The sequence below is a fragment of the Cyrtonyx montezumae genome, unplaced genomic scaffold, assembly GCF_038088225.1.
Source record: "Cyrtonyx montezumae isolate F1298 unplaced genomic scaffold, pur_monq_1.0 scaffold_16, whole genome shotgun sequence".
Classification (NCBI taxonomy): domain Eukaryota; kingdom Metazoa; phylum Chordata; class Aves; order Galliformes; family Odontophoridae; genus Cyrtonyx; species Cyrtonyx montezumae.
In genome coordinates this window covers 1,343,697-1,360,070 of record NW_027071892.1, presented here as the reverse complement: position 1 = coordinate 1,360,070, position 16,374 = coordinate 1,343,697, and the positions used below count along the sequence as shown (strand labels likewise).

The 16,374-nt window shown below is 53.3% G+C and overlaps 2 protein-coding genes across 2 annotated transcripts; one reads left to right on the top strand and one right to left on the bottom strand.

Moving 5' to 3' along the window:
* Nucleotides 1–1,126: 1,126 nt before the first annotated feature.
* On the top strand, nucleotides 1,127–7,232 carry LOC136046054 (zona pellucida sperm-binding protein 2-like). Its single transcript, XM_065732323.1, has 18 exons — nucleotides 1,127–1,137; nucleotides 1,362–1,435; nucleotides 1,584–1,667; nucleotides 1,758–1,852; nucleotides 2,611–2,769; nucleotides 3,033–3,071; nucleotides 3,291–3,455; nucleotides 3,849–3,945; nucleotides 4,030–4,211; nucleotides 4,582–4,708; nucleotides 4,883–5,064; nucleotides 5,143–5,234; nucleotides 5,319–5,443; nucleotides 5,707–5,896; nucleotides 6,222–6,357; nucleotides 6,738–6,834; nucleotides 6,922–7,005; nucleotides 7,090–7,232. The coding sequence occupies exons 1-18, from the start codon at nucleotides 1,127–1,129 to the stop codon at nucleotides 7,230–7,232; spliced, it is 2,082 nt and encodes a 693-aa protein (XP_065588395.1).
* A 3,779-nt stretch (nucleotides 7,233–11,011) lies between these two features.
* On the bottom strand, nucleotides 11,012–14,710 carry LDAF1 (lipid droplet assembly factor 1). Its single transcript, XM_065732309.1, has 5 exons — nucleotides 14,599–14,710; nucleotides 12,997–13,156; nucleotides 12,330–12,498; nucleotides 11,935–12,073; nucleotides 11,012–11,348 (listed from the first exon to the last, which is right to left on the bottom strand). The coding sequence occupies exons 2-5, from the start codon at nucleotides 13,066–13,068 to the stop codon at nucleotides 11,255–11,257; spliced, it is 474 nt and encodes a 157-aa protein (XP_065588381.1). The 5' UTR covers nucleotides 13,069–13,156; nucleotides 14,599–14,710; the 3' UTR covers nucleotides 11,012–11,254.
* Between the last annotated feature and the right edge of the window lie 1,664 nt (nucleotides 14,711–16,374).

The window sequence follows — 16,374 nt, the reverse complement described above, 5'->3', positions numbered from 1 at the left end:
ATGTCTTCAGCACCTGCTGTCTTGGGCTGATCGGCACCGGCCTCGGGAAATGCCTTTTGTTTTCCAGAAGGCAGAAAACCAAAGAAAGAAAAGAAAAACAGAGAAACTGAAGAGGGGACCTGGCAGGGTTTTGCAGCACAGAAACAAGAGAGCTGAAGAGATGCTCTTATGTTCCAGGACACAGAGTGGCCATTCAGCAGCACTGTGCTGTGGGTATGAGCCACAGCACAGGCTGGGCATGCAGGCAGGGGGAGCAGAGCTTCTCAGGGTGGAACAACTGCGCTCAGAATCCAGGCACAGAAGGGAAGCAGCATGCTGGCACATGGGGGGGTGTGTGGTGGGAGAGTGGTGGCTGAATGGTGCCATCACACCGTGCAGTGCCATCACACCGTGCAGTGCCATCACACTGTGCAGTGCCACGCTGCCTGGCTCCATGCTGTGGCTGCAGTGCTGCCTCTGGGCCCACACCACGCAGAGGGCACCATGGTGCCGGCAAAACTAGAGAGATGATTGAATGCCTATAGGTCACATGCACGACGTTAACACAACGCTTTTATTCCCTGACAAATTTCTCATTTCCAGATGGGTGCCCGTATCACTTTTTCCCACTCCTGTGATCCGCCTTCTTGCTTTCTCGCATCACCAGAATTCAATTGCTTTAAAAAATATGGGTCTGTTGTTGCTGCTGCTTTTTCCTACTCTGTCTGACTTCCAAAGCATTGAGGCAGCTGGAACAGAGCGCAGCTCTGAGGTTCCTTCTCCCTGGGACTCTTCCTCACAGCTCTGAACAACAGAGCTGGGCAGAGCCCCCAGGCTCTCTCAGTCCTAAATTCTGATAGGGACATTTTGTTCTTTCAGTGCCCCTCGAGTTCTCCTGCCCGTCACCGCAGGGTTCCCAGGGAGAAGAATCAAACTCTCAGTTACATCCAGATCCCCCAGTGCACTTGTTCCAAATCATTGGGAAATCAAAGCAGCACAGAAATCTCCCTTTTAAATAATAGCTGTCAAAAAGCGTGCAAAGGAAGGAAGGAAATAAACTTGGAGCAAGAAAAAATGCCTTAAAATCATATCCAACAGCCCCACAGCAAAGACTTTGCATCAGCCAAGCATCCCCAGCATTGCTGCAATGAGGGGCAGGTGGCAGCCCGCCCCACATCAGAAAGGCTGCACCTGTGTGTGCCCCATATAAACACAGCTGGGCAGCACCCTGCAGGCTTGTGGTGCCTGGGGGGAGATAGGGCTGTTAGTGGGGGCAGCAGTGCTGTGGTGCCTTCAGGATGGGGTGAGTGGGGCTGGGGGGAGCTGGGCCTTTTGGGCCCTTTTCCTTGCTGCCCTCTGATGTAGTTTTGCTTTGCTTGCAGGCTGCTGCTGTTCCTCCTGTTTGGATTTTTGCTCCCCTTGGCCCCTGGTGCCGTAGGGGATTGGGATCTCTTGGGTAATGAATGGGCCCTGTTTCTGCTGCTTCTGGTCTGGGGGGCTCTGCATTTGCTTGAAGCTGCTTCCTCCTGTGCTGGTGTGGAAGGGGCTCTGGGGCTGGGACTCATCCAGGGTTGGAGCTGAGCTGCCTGGCCTTCCCTTTGCAGTGAGCGTGACCTGTCTGCAGGACAGGCTGGAGCTGGAGCTTCCCAGAGAGCTTGGCAATCACATGTGGCGTGTGCATGCAGTGGGTAGGTACTGCTGCTGGCATGGCTTGGTCCTTCCTTCCATAGCTTGAAGTCTGTTGCTGCCTGCTGAGCTGGCCTTTCCCTTCTCCCTAGATGCGAGTGGGGAGGAGATGATGTCCTGTGACCACTCTGTGGATTATGAGAAGCTGCTGCTCAGTGCCCCGTTGGTGAACTGCACTAGCCTGGAGGTAAAGTGCGTTTCTGTTCTGGGAGTGTACTGTTGAACAGTGTCTGGGCTTTTCTGCTGCTGGGTTGGATTTAACAGGGTTTCTAGCTCAAACTTTTCTCAAGAGTAGAAATCTCTACTGCGGAGAGCTGCTTCTGTTGGGGTACAGATCCCTGAGTGCTTGCTCTTCCAGCTGTGCAATAAACACCTTCAGGTGCTGCCAGGAACACTGTGCTCTCCTGCAATGCAGTTGAGTAACTTTAAGTGATGCTTCATGGGGAGCAGGAAGGGGCCAAGGGTGTCAGCATAGGTATATGTATACACAAATATGTATTTGTGTATACACAAATATGTGTATACACAAATATGTAGGTATATGGATACACAAATATGTATTTTGAGATTTTCAGAGCTGTTGGAGGAGACTAGTGAGTGGGATGCTGACCCAAAGGCATTCACCTTCCTGGTGCTGGTGGCTCTGTGGCACTGATGTGTCTGCTGGCACTTGGTACTTGCTCCAGGAGCAGCTGACACTGCTGCTAGCTCTCTGAGGCTTTCCTCCTCATTCCTGCATCTCTCAGTGTTTCTTTCTCCTCCCCTGGTCTGCTGATCCCATGCTTTCCTAGGGAGCCCATGCTCATCCCCAGAGCTCCTGAAATATCAGTTCCTGCTTGCCCTATGAAGGGTCCAACTGTGAAGGTCTTCTGTGGTGCAGTGACTGCATCTGCTGCTTTCTGATGTGCTGTCCCTTCTGATTAAAGCCTGCCTCCCCACACACAGCATGGCCAGCACCAGCTGAGGCTGCTACTGCTGCTGAATGGCACAGTGGGAGAGGAGATGAACGTCACCTACAGTGCTCAGTGCAGCGCTGCCCACGAGGACGAAATCATTGCTCCCCTCTTTGTTGGTGCAACAAACTGCACAAAAGATTCCATGGCAGTAAGTGAGGGGAGGCTGGGGGCCTTGGGGGCAGGCTGGCGTCTCACTGGGCTCTGGGGAGGTCTGTTTGCTGCATGCTTACCTTGGCACGGCCCTCTGCTCTTTGAGAGCCGCTTGCAAACAGCCGTTACCGGTGCTGGGGGTCTGGCTGCAGCCCTGCTGGTGCCAACTCTGGCTTTGGAGTCTTGTAGCAGAGGATTCTCTCTGATGAAGTTGTAATCACTGTCTGCTTCTGTGGTAACTCTTGCACTCTTTTTCCTCAGGTTACTCTCCCAGGACTGAACCTCCATGATGAGCACATGGTAGGTGCCTGCTGGCTGACAGAAGTGAGGCATGCCTTGGTTTTGGACCCAAGAGCAACCTGATGCCTTCAGGCTGGGGCAGCTACCTGTTGTTGGGAAGCCAGATGTGTAAACAGTACAGATGGCTTGAATGCACAACCTGCACCACGGAGAGACACAACTCACTGCTGCCATGGGGCTGTGCTTTCCATTCTGAAGGAACCCCTTTCTGCTCCACAGGTTCAGGCAGCTGCCATGACCGGGACACTGACCATTGATGATGGAATCAGGGTGCACCAGCTGAGCCTTGGGGAAGCCATGCAGCAAGGCTACAGCTTTCTGGCTGATGGCCACCGCCTGGTTTTTCAGGTGGCCTTCACTGCCACTGGAGTTGTCTCCTACAAGGTAGGAGTGCAGAGCTCGTGCTGAGGAGTTGACAAGGCTTTTTCAGGGGCTGAACACCTTCCTCCTGATGGAGGCGTTTGTGAGTTTGCCTAGAGTTGTTTTCATCTGAAGCTGTGCTTAATGGCATGAGCAAGCTGCTCCAGTTTGCGGGGCTTGCCTTGAGTCGTCTGGCCCTGCTCAGGGTGCACCTCCAGCAGCATGGCTCTGCTGGGGTTCTGGTGCAGCCTGTCCTGTGGGTGTGTGAGCAGTGTGGTGTATGGATGCTTTCCTAGACAGTGAGATGCGCGAAGCTCCAGGTCCTTCCAACCCACTTGAGGTGGGTGTATGTGGCTCTGCAGAGCTGGGCCTGTGCTGGCTCCTGCACTGAGTGCCTTGCTCTGTCTTGCCCTGCAGCACAACAACAAGGTGCTCCACACTGTGGCACTCAAGCTGACGTATGGCCCTCCTGAACATACACTGACTGTACAGTCAAGAATGCTTTGTGCTCCAGGTACTGTGTAGAGGAAGCTCTCTGTTTCCCTGGGGCAGGGGAAGATGTTTGTGCTTGTTTTCTTCAACAAGGATCTCATTCCAGGCCCGGTGCTTTGTAATGCAACACATATGACTGTCACCATCCCAGCCTTCCCAGGGACTCTTGTGGCTGTGGCTGTAGAGGATGAGACCATCCCAATGGGCCAGCTCCAGGACAATGGCATTACCCTCAACACAGCAAGAGGGGTCGAGCTGCACATCAGCAGGGCGGTCCTGAAGTCCACAGTGAGTTGAGGCTATGGGCTCGTGGGGCTGGGTGTGCTCACAGCTCTATGGCCTTTGCCTTTTACAGAGCACAGCACCTCTAACAGAAAGGCTGTTGGGTCAGCTGTGTGTGCTGGGGCTGGTGAAGAGAAATGTCAGCCCAGTAGCAGATAAGCACCAATATAAGAAGTAACTCAGGTTTCATGAACCCTCCTTGTGAGAGCAGGTGGGGGTTACATTGCTCCGGGACGGGCAATGTCTGAGGTGCCTGGGGCAATGCATGTCTTCTGCTCTTCACCCAGTGTGGCTGCAGGGTGGACTGAATTGTTCCACTGTGTGAGTTAAGGGCAGCTGTTGCAGTCACACTCCAGGAGAGTAACTTGTCTTCCAGCCACGGGGGGAGAGCTGCCCAGGAGCTCAGTCCTACCTGTCCTTGAATCTGACTTTTCATTTCCATGGAGAGACTGTGGCAATAGTGATGTACCCGGAGTGCCCCTGCGACCAGCGTGCACCAATAGGTGAGTTCTGTCGTGGGATGGAGTTGGGCCAAGCTGCTGCTCAGCTGGCATGCCCCAACCCTGCTCATTCTTGGCCTACTCCTTCCTGGGAGGCTTTCTCTGGCCAAAATACAGCAGCTCTTCAGCAGACTGAGCTGTCCCTGTTTGGGCATGACTCTTGTACCTCTGTTCCAGCTGCTTTGTGCACCCAGGATGGGTACATGGATTTTGAAGTCCTTGCTGGCAGTACTACACCACCACTAGCCCTGGACACACTCAGGCTCAGAGATCCTGTGTGCAAGCCTGCCTTCAGGTCCCCCATGAGCGACAGGGCCTGGTTCCATGTCCCACTGAGCAGGTGTGGGACCAGGTACTGGGTGAGTGCTCCCAGAGTCACTGGGGGGGCTTCATGTGGGGGGAGTGCTCTCACTAATGCTGCTCTCACTTCTTCTCAGCTTGATGGAGAGAAGATAACATATGAGAACGAGGTGAGGGCACTGCGGTCCGACCATCTGCTGCGCAGGATCTCAAGGGACAGTGAGTTCAGGTGTGTTAGGAAGCTTATTTGGTGAGACTTGGTTGTGGGTGTCCTGTGCACAGACAGGAGCCTTACTGCTCATTCCCTGCTCAGGTTAACAGTCCTGTGCTCCTTCAGCAATGGCGATGCCTCCCTCTCTGTAAGGGTGGACAGCCCTCCCCCACTGCCTTCTTCCATGAACCAAGGCCCACTCTCTTTAATTCTTCTAAGCTACCCAGGTAAGCCACTGCCAGGTTCAGGTAGCTGGGCAACAACTGATGCTTGAAATGAGAGGGAGGGTATGCAAGTCCAGGTGCATGGGGCCTGACAAGCTTCTCTTCCTCGTACTATGCTACTCAAAGTGAAGGAGTTAATTCTGGAGCTGTGTCTCTGGCTCCAGGAGGAGCTGTGGCTGGTACACTGGCTGGCTTCACAGCACTTGAGGTTTCTTCGGGGCTCCTGTTGCACACTGGCTTACCTGCTAGGGCTTTGGCTCTTGCAGAGGACTCATACAGGCAGCCGTACCGCGATGACCAGTACCCCTTAGTGAGGTACCTCCAGCAGCCCATCTTCCTGGAGGTGCAGGTCCTGAACCGCAATGACCCCAACCTCTATCTCCAACTGGATGACTGCTGGGCAACAGCATCAGAAGATCCGAGCTCGCTTCCTCAATGGAATATAGTTGTGGATGGGTGAGTGCCCTGCTGTCAGCGGGCAGCAGGCTTTGGCTGCTTCTCCCCTCACCACATCTCTGTGCTCTGATAGAGCAGAATGGGGTGACAGGTGGGGTGCTGCGCTGGGGGTCCTGCCAGCTGCCACCTGTGGCCATGTTTTGGAATTTGCAGCACAGCAGCACATCTGCCTCGAGCTGTTATCCACTGCCACGAACAAAGCAGCCTGGTCTAGAGAGAGGTGTTCCCCCTACAGAGCCACTAGGTGGTCTCAGTGGGCCTTTCCAACCCAGACGGTTTTATGGTCCTTGCCCTGCCATCAGCTGGCTGCTCATTTCCCCTACAGGTGTGAATATGATCTGGACAGCTACAGAACGGTGCTCCATCCTGTGGGGAGTGGTGTCAGCTACCCCAATTATCGTCAGAGGCTGGAAGTGAAGGCTTTTGCTTTTGTATCTGGTGACAAGACTCTCCCCAGCCTAGTGAGTGTTGCCTCTTGCTTCCTTCCCCTCACTCCCAGAAAGACATTGAGGATGAGGGGCAATGGCCACAAGTTGTGCCAGAGAAGATTTAGATGGGATATGAGGAAAAACCTTTCCTCTAAAAGAGCAGTCAGATGCTGGAATGGCCTGCCTAGGGAAGGGATGAAGTCACCATCCCTAGAGATGTTCAGCAAGCATCTGGATGAGGTGCTGAGGGATATGACTGAGTAGCTCAGTGGGTCGGGATGGTGATAGGAGGATGGTTGGGCTTACATGATCTTGTAGGACTGATCTTGTAGGACCATTCTTACCTAGTGTTTCAAATCATGAAATGATTTCAAATTCCTGTAAGCAAAAGGCCATGTTTGTCTTGTGTCCAGGTGTATTTCCACTGCAGCATCCTGATGTGTAACCGCTTCCAGCTGGACTCCCCTCTGTGTATGGTGAGGTGCCCCAGGCCACCTAGGAGCAAGCGAGGTAATGCCCGAGCGGGTGCTGGGTCACATGGCAGTACCAATGAACACTCCGCATTGCACTGCTCACCTGTGCCACGTGCTGTTGCAGGCAGTGGGATGCTGGGTGCCAGCTCTGTGGTCAGCCTGCGGGGTCCTGTGCTCCTAGTGCCCGATGGATGGCTGGCAGCAAGAGGTGAGGAGCAGCACGGTGCTGGTGTTCACTGCCCGGCTGTGGGATGCAGCCCCTCACTGCAGTGTGTCTCCGCTCCCTTTGTAGGGAGCACTCTGCTGAGCGAGGTGTGGGCTGTGCTTACGATGGCTGCTGTCGGTGTTCTCTCTCTGGTGGCCACAATGCTGCTGTTCCGGGCTCTTCTTAAATGCCTGAAGAAAAGAGCATTCATGGAAAATGTGGTATGTTAATGCAATTGTTAACAAACAAACTCGGATTAAAAATGTGGCTTTTCAGGTAAGAGATGTTGCTCTGGAGTTGGTTGTCTAGTTCCTTGAAGGTAAAAACATGGGTCTCACTTGCTGAGCATAGGCAGTCGTCATCCCCCTCCCCTGTTAAGGCCTTTGGTCAGAGGAACCAAGCTGAAAACAGGAGAGGATCTCCTGGAGGCTTTAGCTTTCAGTAAAGCTCATGTAGGTGCACAAAAAAACAAGCTGGGCCTGGGGGAGGAGGGTGCAAGTGAGAAACAAGGATGTAACAGAAAGCAGAACATGAGTGAATGTGGCGTGCTCAGCTGGAAGATAAAGTGCACGTTGGCTTCCTTTCTTCCCCCATTAAAGAGTTCTTAGGAGGAAGCTCAGGGCAGTGACTCCTGTCGGCTTCCCAGCACTCCTGTCAGTGTGCCATGCACCTCGGTGAAGGCTCCCGCAGTCCCTTTGAGTGTTCCTTGGAGTATTATACCTTCCCATCAAATAAGGCTTCAGGGAGCAGGTGGGCTGCTCCTCCTCTCTCTGAAGAAACACTTCTCAAAGTGAGGGAATCTTGAGGAGGATCAGGTTTCATTGCAGATTAACCTAGGGCTGCCTGCAAGCAAGGAGGGCGAGCACAGATGCTGCCTGTGCCTCCTTGGAAGACCAGCATGCCTGCACTGATTTCACTGCGCTGTGTTTGATGTGAGGGCTGCTCTGGCCCCAGGCAGGCAACCTGCTGTCAGCACAGAGGTCATGTTGTGAGCGGAGCTTTCATTTGTACGGTTTCCTTGCTTTCACCTTTGATACCAATGCACTGATCTCCAGAAGGAACTCCTGCTTCTGGAGTTCACAGGTGGAGAACGTGAGCTCTTTCCCCAGTAAGCTGAATGGTCCCAATGGCTTTGGATTAATGAGATTCATCTTAAAACTGAGCATGGAGATGGTACTTGCTTTTAATCCCATATTAGACTGGAGAGAAGAGTGAAGTGCTATGAGTGATGGGGTTGGTGTGTTCAGTGTTGGATGTACATAGTGTTTAGATGCTCCTAAGGAACCAGGACCTTCCAAGTGGAGCTTACAGGAACTTTCCCCTGGCTCTCTCATGTCAGGATTTGAGGTGCTATCCTTGGACCTCCAAGTTTGTGCACATAATTTTCCCTACCTTATGTGTGTTTGCTCAGAAGTTGCTGGAACAGCTTTGGTTTTGAGATTTGTAACCCTTAATCTCATGAAACCGCTTAGCAAAAAGAAATCGGCTTGGGAACAAAGAGAAGAGTGGGAATATGGATGTAATCAAGCCTCTTTCAAGGAAACTGTTCAATTGGGAAGCAGTGTAAGGTTAAGCTTTTCTCAAAAACACAGCTGTGCTGTCCTACACCTGCTGCTGCTTTGGCAGGGGGTTGGACTGGATGATCTCTAGAGATCACTTCCACCCCCTACAGTTCTATGAGAGCATGCAGAGCTTTGCTGTGGCAAGAAGTAGTAAAGCTGTTCTTGACAGTTAAGCTTGCTTTTTATTTTTAATGTCACCACAGAATTATTCATCAGTGATTTCATCTTCTTGTGAATGGGGCAAAGGGGCATCGTGGGGGATGTGGGTCGGTGGGCACCTCTGTGATGCTGCTGCAGGGCCAGGGGAGAGGGCTGGGGCTCAGCTCCTGCTGCCTTATTTCACACAGATTGAGATAACTCAGCTGGTGATGGATGGATCCTGGCTTCTGACAGATGGCACTCAAAATGGGGACTGTAATGGACTTTGAGGCATGCTCCTATCCTTTCTCCACTTGACCCACCCTGCACCTATAGGCACCCACACTTCACAATGTTTAGGAGGAATGGCAGAGGGCATGTGTGATCTTCTAATGAGGATTAGAGCTCAAGAGGCTCCTGGGTGAGGAAGGCTAACTCAGTGTTCAGCAGTTGTTGTCAGTGCTGAGAAGGGCCTTGGAGAGGGTGTCCTAAGGATGTGGGGGAGTACACGCCATCACAAGCGCATTGAGTGAACGCTGAGGTGAGACTTGTTAGTGCAGATCAGTGCCAGACTCTGAGAACCCCAGAACTTACTACCCTAAAACTTGTGAACTGCATACGGAGTGTGTGCGGAGATCAGCATCCGGTAACTTACAGCATCGCTGATGAAGGAGCTCCTGGCCACCCCACAACTCATGTGGATTTGCTGCTTCACCTGTAGGCTGTAAGTCCCTGGGACCTGATGGGATCTATCCCAGGGTACTCAGAGGTGGCTGAGGTCGGTGTGAGACCTTTCTGGGTTATCTGTTGATGGCAATGTGGAGAGATGCAGGCTGCCAAATGTTCCAGTCTGAAGACAATGTGAGAAAGAGTACTTCAGTAACTGCATGCTTGTCATCTCACCTCAGTGCCTGGTACAAGGAGGGAAGGAATTATGCCAGGAGGTACTGCAAACACCCAAAGGACACTGCGGGTTTGTGAGGGGAAGGTCTGCTTTAACAAATGTAATTTCCTTTTGTGATAAGGTCCCCCATGTGGCTGAGTAAGAAGCCAGCTGGTATTACCTTTTGGATTTCAGTAAGGCTTTCACTACACAAAGTGTCCAGCATACAGCTAGCCCAAAATGTAATGTGATGGGTTGGGCCCATGGGGTTATTGTAAACAGGGGTAGGTCAGGCTGGCAGCTGGTCACTCCTGGGGTTCCATGGGACTCTATTTTAGGGCCAGCTCTCTTAATATTTTCATTTATTAGGGATGTGGTTTAATGAGAACTCCTGGGGCAGGCGGGTAATTGGATGGGATGATCTTGTGGGTGATTCTGTGACCAATGGAGCACTAGAAGGTCTGAGTAAGCCTGCTGCCAGTACAGGGAGAGGAGCTGGTGGAAGGGCCTTGCAGAGCCAGAGAGCTGCTGGCCATCAACCCAGTTCTGGGTTCTGGGATGGGGTGGCCATGGCAGCACAGCCAGCCTGCACCGTGGGGTGCTGCCCAGCAGCCCTGCTCAAGGGGCCTGGGTCTTGGCCACTACAAATTTTATTGAGCAGAAGTAACAGTGAAAAAAAACAACAAAAAAAAACAAAAAACAAAAACTGAGCATGTATACTCAAATGGGGTCTTTGTTCCCTCTTGTAGATGGGTTTCTCCATCTGTGTATTACAGAAACAGTATCACAGCCCTGTTTTCATATGAAGAAGTTCAGGAGAATGTACCTGCTACTTGTCTATTGCTACTACCTGCTTGAGAGGCAAACCCTTAAGGAAACAGAAAGCTATCTTAAAAGATAAGTTCTCTTTAAGTTAAAAGGGGAACTTTCTCAAGCAAAGAGTAATGAAAGACCATGGTAAAACAAATGAGGCTTTATTAAATGAGCACAGTTAGATAATGCTTAGAAATACCACAGTGTTTTCAGAAATGGGAAAAGTTTAAATAAAGTGTGAGGTTACAACCAAGAAGCACAACAGGCCCATAAACAACCACAAGGACACGACAAAATGGAGTGGAGTGCATGCTGCTGTGATGTGGCAGTGAGGGCGAGGAAGCATCGCTGCAGATGTGCGTGAAGAGCTTATTCCACAAATTAAGGCGTGACGAAACCCCGTTTTCCTCTTGCAACAGAAAGCAGTGTGGTGTACACAGTGTTTTAATAAGGGCTGTTAGCACTTAGTAATTACTTTTTCACCTTTCAAAAATATTTCTGATGTTCTGGGCTTTAACACTTACACACAGAATGGCCGACAGCCATCTGCAAATTGTAAAATTAGTGCATCCAGAACTCCAGTAACACAGGCAACCCCCCCTTCTACCCCCCTTTCTTTCTCCCAGCAGCCACCAGCTCTGCTCTGCCTGCAGCCTCCCTTCACCCAGTGCTGCCGAGCATGCCACAGTGCACGTAGTATTGCTGCTCAAACTGTTTGTTTCTCAGTGCCAACACAAGGTGAGTGCTGATTCTTTCAGTTTGCATTTGGCGTGCACTGAGGCTGAATGCTTGACACGTAAACGAGTACACTGCAGAGGACAGACCTGCATGCTGAAGGAGATGGACAGAATCCCATTTATTTGCTTTTCCGTTTGTTGTCAGAGAAGTCCATGACAGACAGACTCTTCTGCAGCGAGCTTCCGTTAGCTTCTTGCTTCCTCACTTGGCTCCTGTGCAAAGGAGAAAAGAATGGCTTTATGCTCTGTCCTCCCCTAAGACCGCTGTCCTTTAACTTTGTGCTGGAACAGCTGAGCAACATGAGATGAGACGCTGTCTGAGACTTCTGGGCACCTGCTAGCTGTCTGCCAGAGCTCTCAGAAAAGGCACACAGAGGGGAGATTTACATTGGACATAAGGAAAAAGTCTTTTACAGTGAGGGTGGTGGCACTGGCACAGGATGCCCTGTGATGTGCTGGGAGCCCCACGGATGGAGACATTCAAGGTCAGGCTGGGCCTGAGGACCCGACAGAGCTGTGTGTGTCCCTAATCACTGCAGGCCACTTGGACTAGTTGGCCTTTAAAGGTCCCTTCCAACTGCGAGGACTCTATGATTGTAACTCTCCCCAAACCCCATACTGACAACTTGGTGTTTACATTTAACGCTGAAGCACCAAAACAGATGAAGATGCCCCAGCACTCAGAAAACATCCACTAAACGAACCAGAAGCGGTTCACTGTTAAAATAAATGAAGCAGCCAATGCTACAGGGTAGCTGCAGTTTGAAGTCAGAGTGCAGACCAAAACACGGGCTGTTACCTCGAGGAGCTCCAGTAGTTGACCAGAGCTGAAAGAACGATGTAACAAACACTGAGCACTCCAGAAACTCCGAGTGAAAGCGCACCCAGGCCACAGAGCACGCAAAGCAGGGCTATGCCCCCAATGGATATCACAACACCTATGGAAACAAAATAGACATCGTTATTTAAACGTGTTGGAAAAGCAGGCATTCAACCACAACCCCAAAGTAAAAGCGTTTGAGAAAAATCATTGAGTGCAGAGGGTAAGAGCCGAGAGCAGCAAAGCATCGGAGGGCTGAGTTCTGCTGCCTGCTTGGGGCACCACACACACGGATCTTCAACCACTTCACCCAGGACTCCGGGAAGAAGAGGAAGGAAAAGGTTTTGCATCCACAAATTGCACGCATACAATACCTTCCATGACTATCACACCGACGCAAGCCATGACGACTGTTGTAACAACAAAAATCAGGAAAAACCCCACAGGAATAGTGGACACGGCAACAAACATCAGGAGCGATAGGGCAACAAAAGGATGGTCATCTAAATACAGGCCAACGCGGGAGTTCATAAAGGCGACAACCTGCGGAGGGAAGAAGAACGCTTCAGACTTCATCTCATCGTAACTTCCGAAGGCCACAGCTCTCCAGTGAAAAACACGGGTACGTCTTTTCTAAGCCTGCATAGTTGGGAGTACAGCGTAGCAGGTGGAAAGCAAAGCCTTCTTGTTACAGCACTTACACGCTGCCATGTTCAGGTAGGAGAGGCATTTCTTTTCCTCTAAGGAAATATGTACACTGGATTTAGTTTTTTGTAGAGCAGCACAAGCATGTCACCAGGATGCTGCTCCTCTGCCTCAAATGGTTCTTAGCAGTAACAGAAATGCAGAACAGCTGTCCTCTCACATGACTGCAGAAGAGGTGGGGCTGCCCTTCCCCTGCGCTCATGAGTGTTCACTTAAGAAAGAGCACCGAAAAATGGGGAAAAAAAAATCACTGAAAGAAATGGGGGCATCACATCTCAAGAGCTGAAAGGTCCTGGCTTCATGAGTGCGTTACAGATCATTCTCGTGCACACTTACATTTGAGTTGCTGTGGATGGACTGCACGATGAAGTGCCATTGCTTCTGCAGCTCCTGCAGCTCTTTAGACATGCTGTGAGCTGTGCGACCTCTGGGCTCCTCAGCCACCGGCCTTCCCTGCAGCCACGGTCAGGGCACTGCACACTCCTGCAGGTGTTTCCTGAAAAGGAAGAAAAAGTTTTTGCCAAGACAGATCCTGTAGATTCTGTTTGTTAATGTCACTGACCTGCCTGGAAGCCCACCTGTGCAACCTGTACTAGGGAGATGCTCTGGCAGGGGTTGGACTCGATGATCTCTAGAGATCCCTTCCAACCCCTACAGTTCTGTGATCTGGAGCTTAGAAGATTAGGATTGCAAATGAAACCTAGCACACGGGTCCTGAAAGCTCTTCTCGAACTCCCAAGGGCAGAAACACCAATCAGTCCACCCCATCTTCTTCCCTGTGGCCCCAATATCCCTAATGGAACAATGCCTGCTCTCACAAAAGCAGCCAGCACCAAGCAGCACTGGCTCTGACACTCAGCACAGTTTCCTTTCCCTGCTCAGCAAGTCCCACACATCATCGGAATCCGGGACAGCGTGGGGGTCCTCCCCAGCATGTCCCTGTAGGACGGCCAACTTGGCAAAAAGCGAGGGGGCAATCTGGGGTCACAAAGAGGAAGACCACTTACTTCACCTCTGAGGACCCTGAGACCCCCACCCAAGCCACTGAGCTCGTGCAAGGCGCAGGGATGCTATGGGAATGGGTTTGGGGGGAGAGCTGAGTATGTGTGTACTGCCCGGGGAACGTTTGGTGTACGTAACAGCAGAAACGCGACCAGCTGAAGGTCTTTGGTTCAGGGACACGTGCTTAGGGTGGATGTCACCAACTGCGAATACCTGCTTCCCAACGCCACACAGCGGCTGCAGTTTGGATGACAGCCCCGAGCCGTTTAAGCACGGGGGTACGGCACCGCCCTAAGGAGAGCTGCGGCTGTGCGGGAGGAGGGGAGGGGGCTGCGGGGGCCGCGGGGAGCGGCCCTCAGTGGCTGAAGGGGACTGACAGGAGTTGGGGATGGACTCTTCACCTGAGCACCTGACAGAGCTGTGCACATCCGTGTTCATTGCAGGGAGACAGCGATGGCCTTCAGAAGTCCCTTCCAACTCGGAGGGTTCTGTGGCCATACAGCACTGCACTGCACAGCTCAGCTCAGCTCAGCACCGCACAGCTCAGCTCAGCTCTGCACCCAGCGCGTCCCCGCATCGCCGAGCGCGACAGTGTCGGGGCAGCAGCAGCCGCCGAACCCTTCTTTCCACCCCTGCAGACGTCATCTGTAGTCGCTGGATTCCATCGCCCGCATCACGTCACGCTTTCCTTCTGTTTCCGAACACGTAACCGTCAGCGTTTCTGACCAAACTTGGCCGCCTCCTCCCCTCCCCGGGCACTGCGGCACAGAACCGCGGCACTGAGCGCAGCCCCCACGGCCCCACCGCCCGGATCCTCTCCCGGAGGGAACCTGGAGGCCTCGACCTCCAGGCCTCGCCGCGGGGCGTTGCACGGGCGACCCCGAGACCCGGACCCGGAGCGGCGTGCCCCGTCCGCACAGTGCCGGCCCCGCTCACCTCCCGCCGGCCGCTGTCGCTCGGTGTCCCGCGGCGCGGGCCGGAGCTCCTGGAGCGCGGACGGAGCGCGGAGCCGCCCTCTCGTTACCGTCTCCGCCCCGCGGAAGGTCGGAGGAGGGGATGGGGAAGGGGCGGGCCCGGGCCCGCCCAGCCCCCGCTCTGCTGTTCGGCCTGGGGGGCGCCCGGGCTACGTTTCGTTGCTCCGCGTCCCGGAGCCTTCTGTTTATTTCGATTTCTTTTACGGCTGGAACTAGGGACGGAAAACGCAGGGGCAGCTCCAGGACGTCCCACGCGCGGCTCCGAGCCGCGGCCATGCCCCGCAGGAGCCGACGGTTCCGAAGTGCGGGCAGCCGCCCCGCGCGGCGCCGGGACCTGCAGCCCACTCGTGCGGGAATCCTGCCCGGGCGGTGCCGCGTGGGAGCTCACGCCGTAGGGAACCGCCCCGGCCGGGGCTGTGTGCTGCTCCCGGTGCCGTCGGGGCCGCTGCTGAGGGCTCCCTGCTCCGGCGGCCCTTAGCTGTGCCGGTCAGAAATCGGCAAAATGTTCCTTCGCATTTCTGCTTTAACGACTGGTTTTGGTCGGGGCCACCGTGGCAGTGTTGAGAAGCCGAGTATTAAATGCGCCAGGGTTGTTTTTAATGGCAGTAAAGCCCCAGGAAAAAGAGAGCAGTGGAAACCAGAGAACAGGCAGAAGGGAGAAGGAGGGTGGGAATGCAGGAAAAGAGTGGAAAAATGGGGGAAATAGTTAAAAGTGAGGTGTACCGGGGAACACAAGGTCAAGCAAGAAAAACAAAGCAAGGGAAACGTTTCAGTGGGAAAATGGAAAAACTGGGGACAAGAGGGGAGGAGAAGGGAAAAGGCAGGGGGAGCAGGAGAATGCGGGGGGAATGAGTGAAGCCGGGGGAAAAATGGAAAGGGACAGAAAAAGCTGGAGAAGCCGGCACAGCGGGTGGGGAGAGCAGGTCCGAGCTGCGTCCTGCAGGCAGCACCGCACCGCACCGCACCGCTCCCTGCCCCTTCCCTGTGCTGGGGGGAGAGGAGCAAAAAAAAACCCAACGCAGAACGCGTGGGTTGAGAGAAAATGGAGAGAAATGGAAAAGGACAACGATGTCTAATGTATGTATCTGTGCGTATGTAAGAAGCGATGCAGAAGGGGTCTCTCGCCGCCCCCAGCGATGCCCGGCTCGGCCCCGAGCGGTGCAAAGGAAAGCTGAGCTCCCAGCCTCCCGCGCTGTCCCGCACGGCGCCGTCCGATGCGGAGCGTCCCCGCCCGGGTCCGGCACTTCTCAGCTTCCGTTCCCTCTCTCCTCGCACCCGTCGCTGAGCACAGCCTCGGCTCCGCACCGCACCTATTCGGTGCACGCATCGGTGTTACGGACGTTCCTCTCCTGGGACCTCACCCACAGCATCGCACCAGAGACGCCGGAAACCATTCCGTCCCAGCTGGAAATGAGACAAATCCATGCAGCCCTCTGCCACTGAGCGTCAGAGCGGCGCGGATCTGTCACCAGCGCTCCTCCCCTCGGAACGCCCTTTGGAAAGCAGCGGTGCGACGCTCATCTTCCAGATGTCTGTTATCAAGGAAAATGCCTCATTTGTTATCGGCTCTAGAACAGCATCCTTTAAATTAAACACCGCAACTCGTGGAAACACTTGGCGTTGTCGGATCGACTTAATTCGGACATGAAAGGTTCTTGCCGTGTTCAGAAATCTCTTTTTCACAGCTTTAGAATAGACGTCAACGCGGAACAAGCAGAGCTTCATTCTGCAGCCCTTT

What these genes read in the sequence shown, in the direction of transcription:
- LOC136046054 (XM_065732323.1), top strand. An exon ending in AGGGGATTGGGATCTCTTGG is followed by an intron (nt 1,436 to 1,583) that starts GTAATGAATGGG and finishes TTCCCTTTGCAG; the next exon opens with TGAGCGTGACCTGTCTGCAG. An exon ending in GTGGCGTGTGCATGCAGTGG is followed by an intron (nt 1,668 to 1,757) that starts GTAGGTACTGCT and finishes CCTTCTCCCTAG; the next exon opens with ATGCGAGTGGGGAGGAGATG.
- LDAF1 (XM_065732309.1), bottom strand. Translation starts at nt 13,068, where the DNA reads ATGTCTAAAGAGCTGCAGGAGCTGCAGAAGCAATGGCACTTCATCGTG. An exon ending in CGGTGTGATAGTCATGGAAG is followed by an intron (nt 12,074 to 12,329) that starts GTATTGTATGCG and finishes TTGTTTCCATAG; the next exon opens with GTGTTGTGATATCCATTGGG. An exon ending in AACTACTGGAGCTCCTCGAG is followed by an intron (nt 11,349 to 11,934) that starts GTAACAGCCCGT and finishes TCCTTTGCACAG; the next exon opens with GAGCCAAGTGAGGAAGCAAG.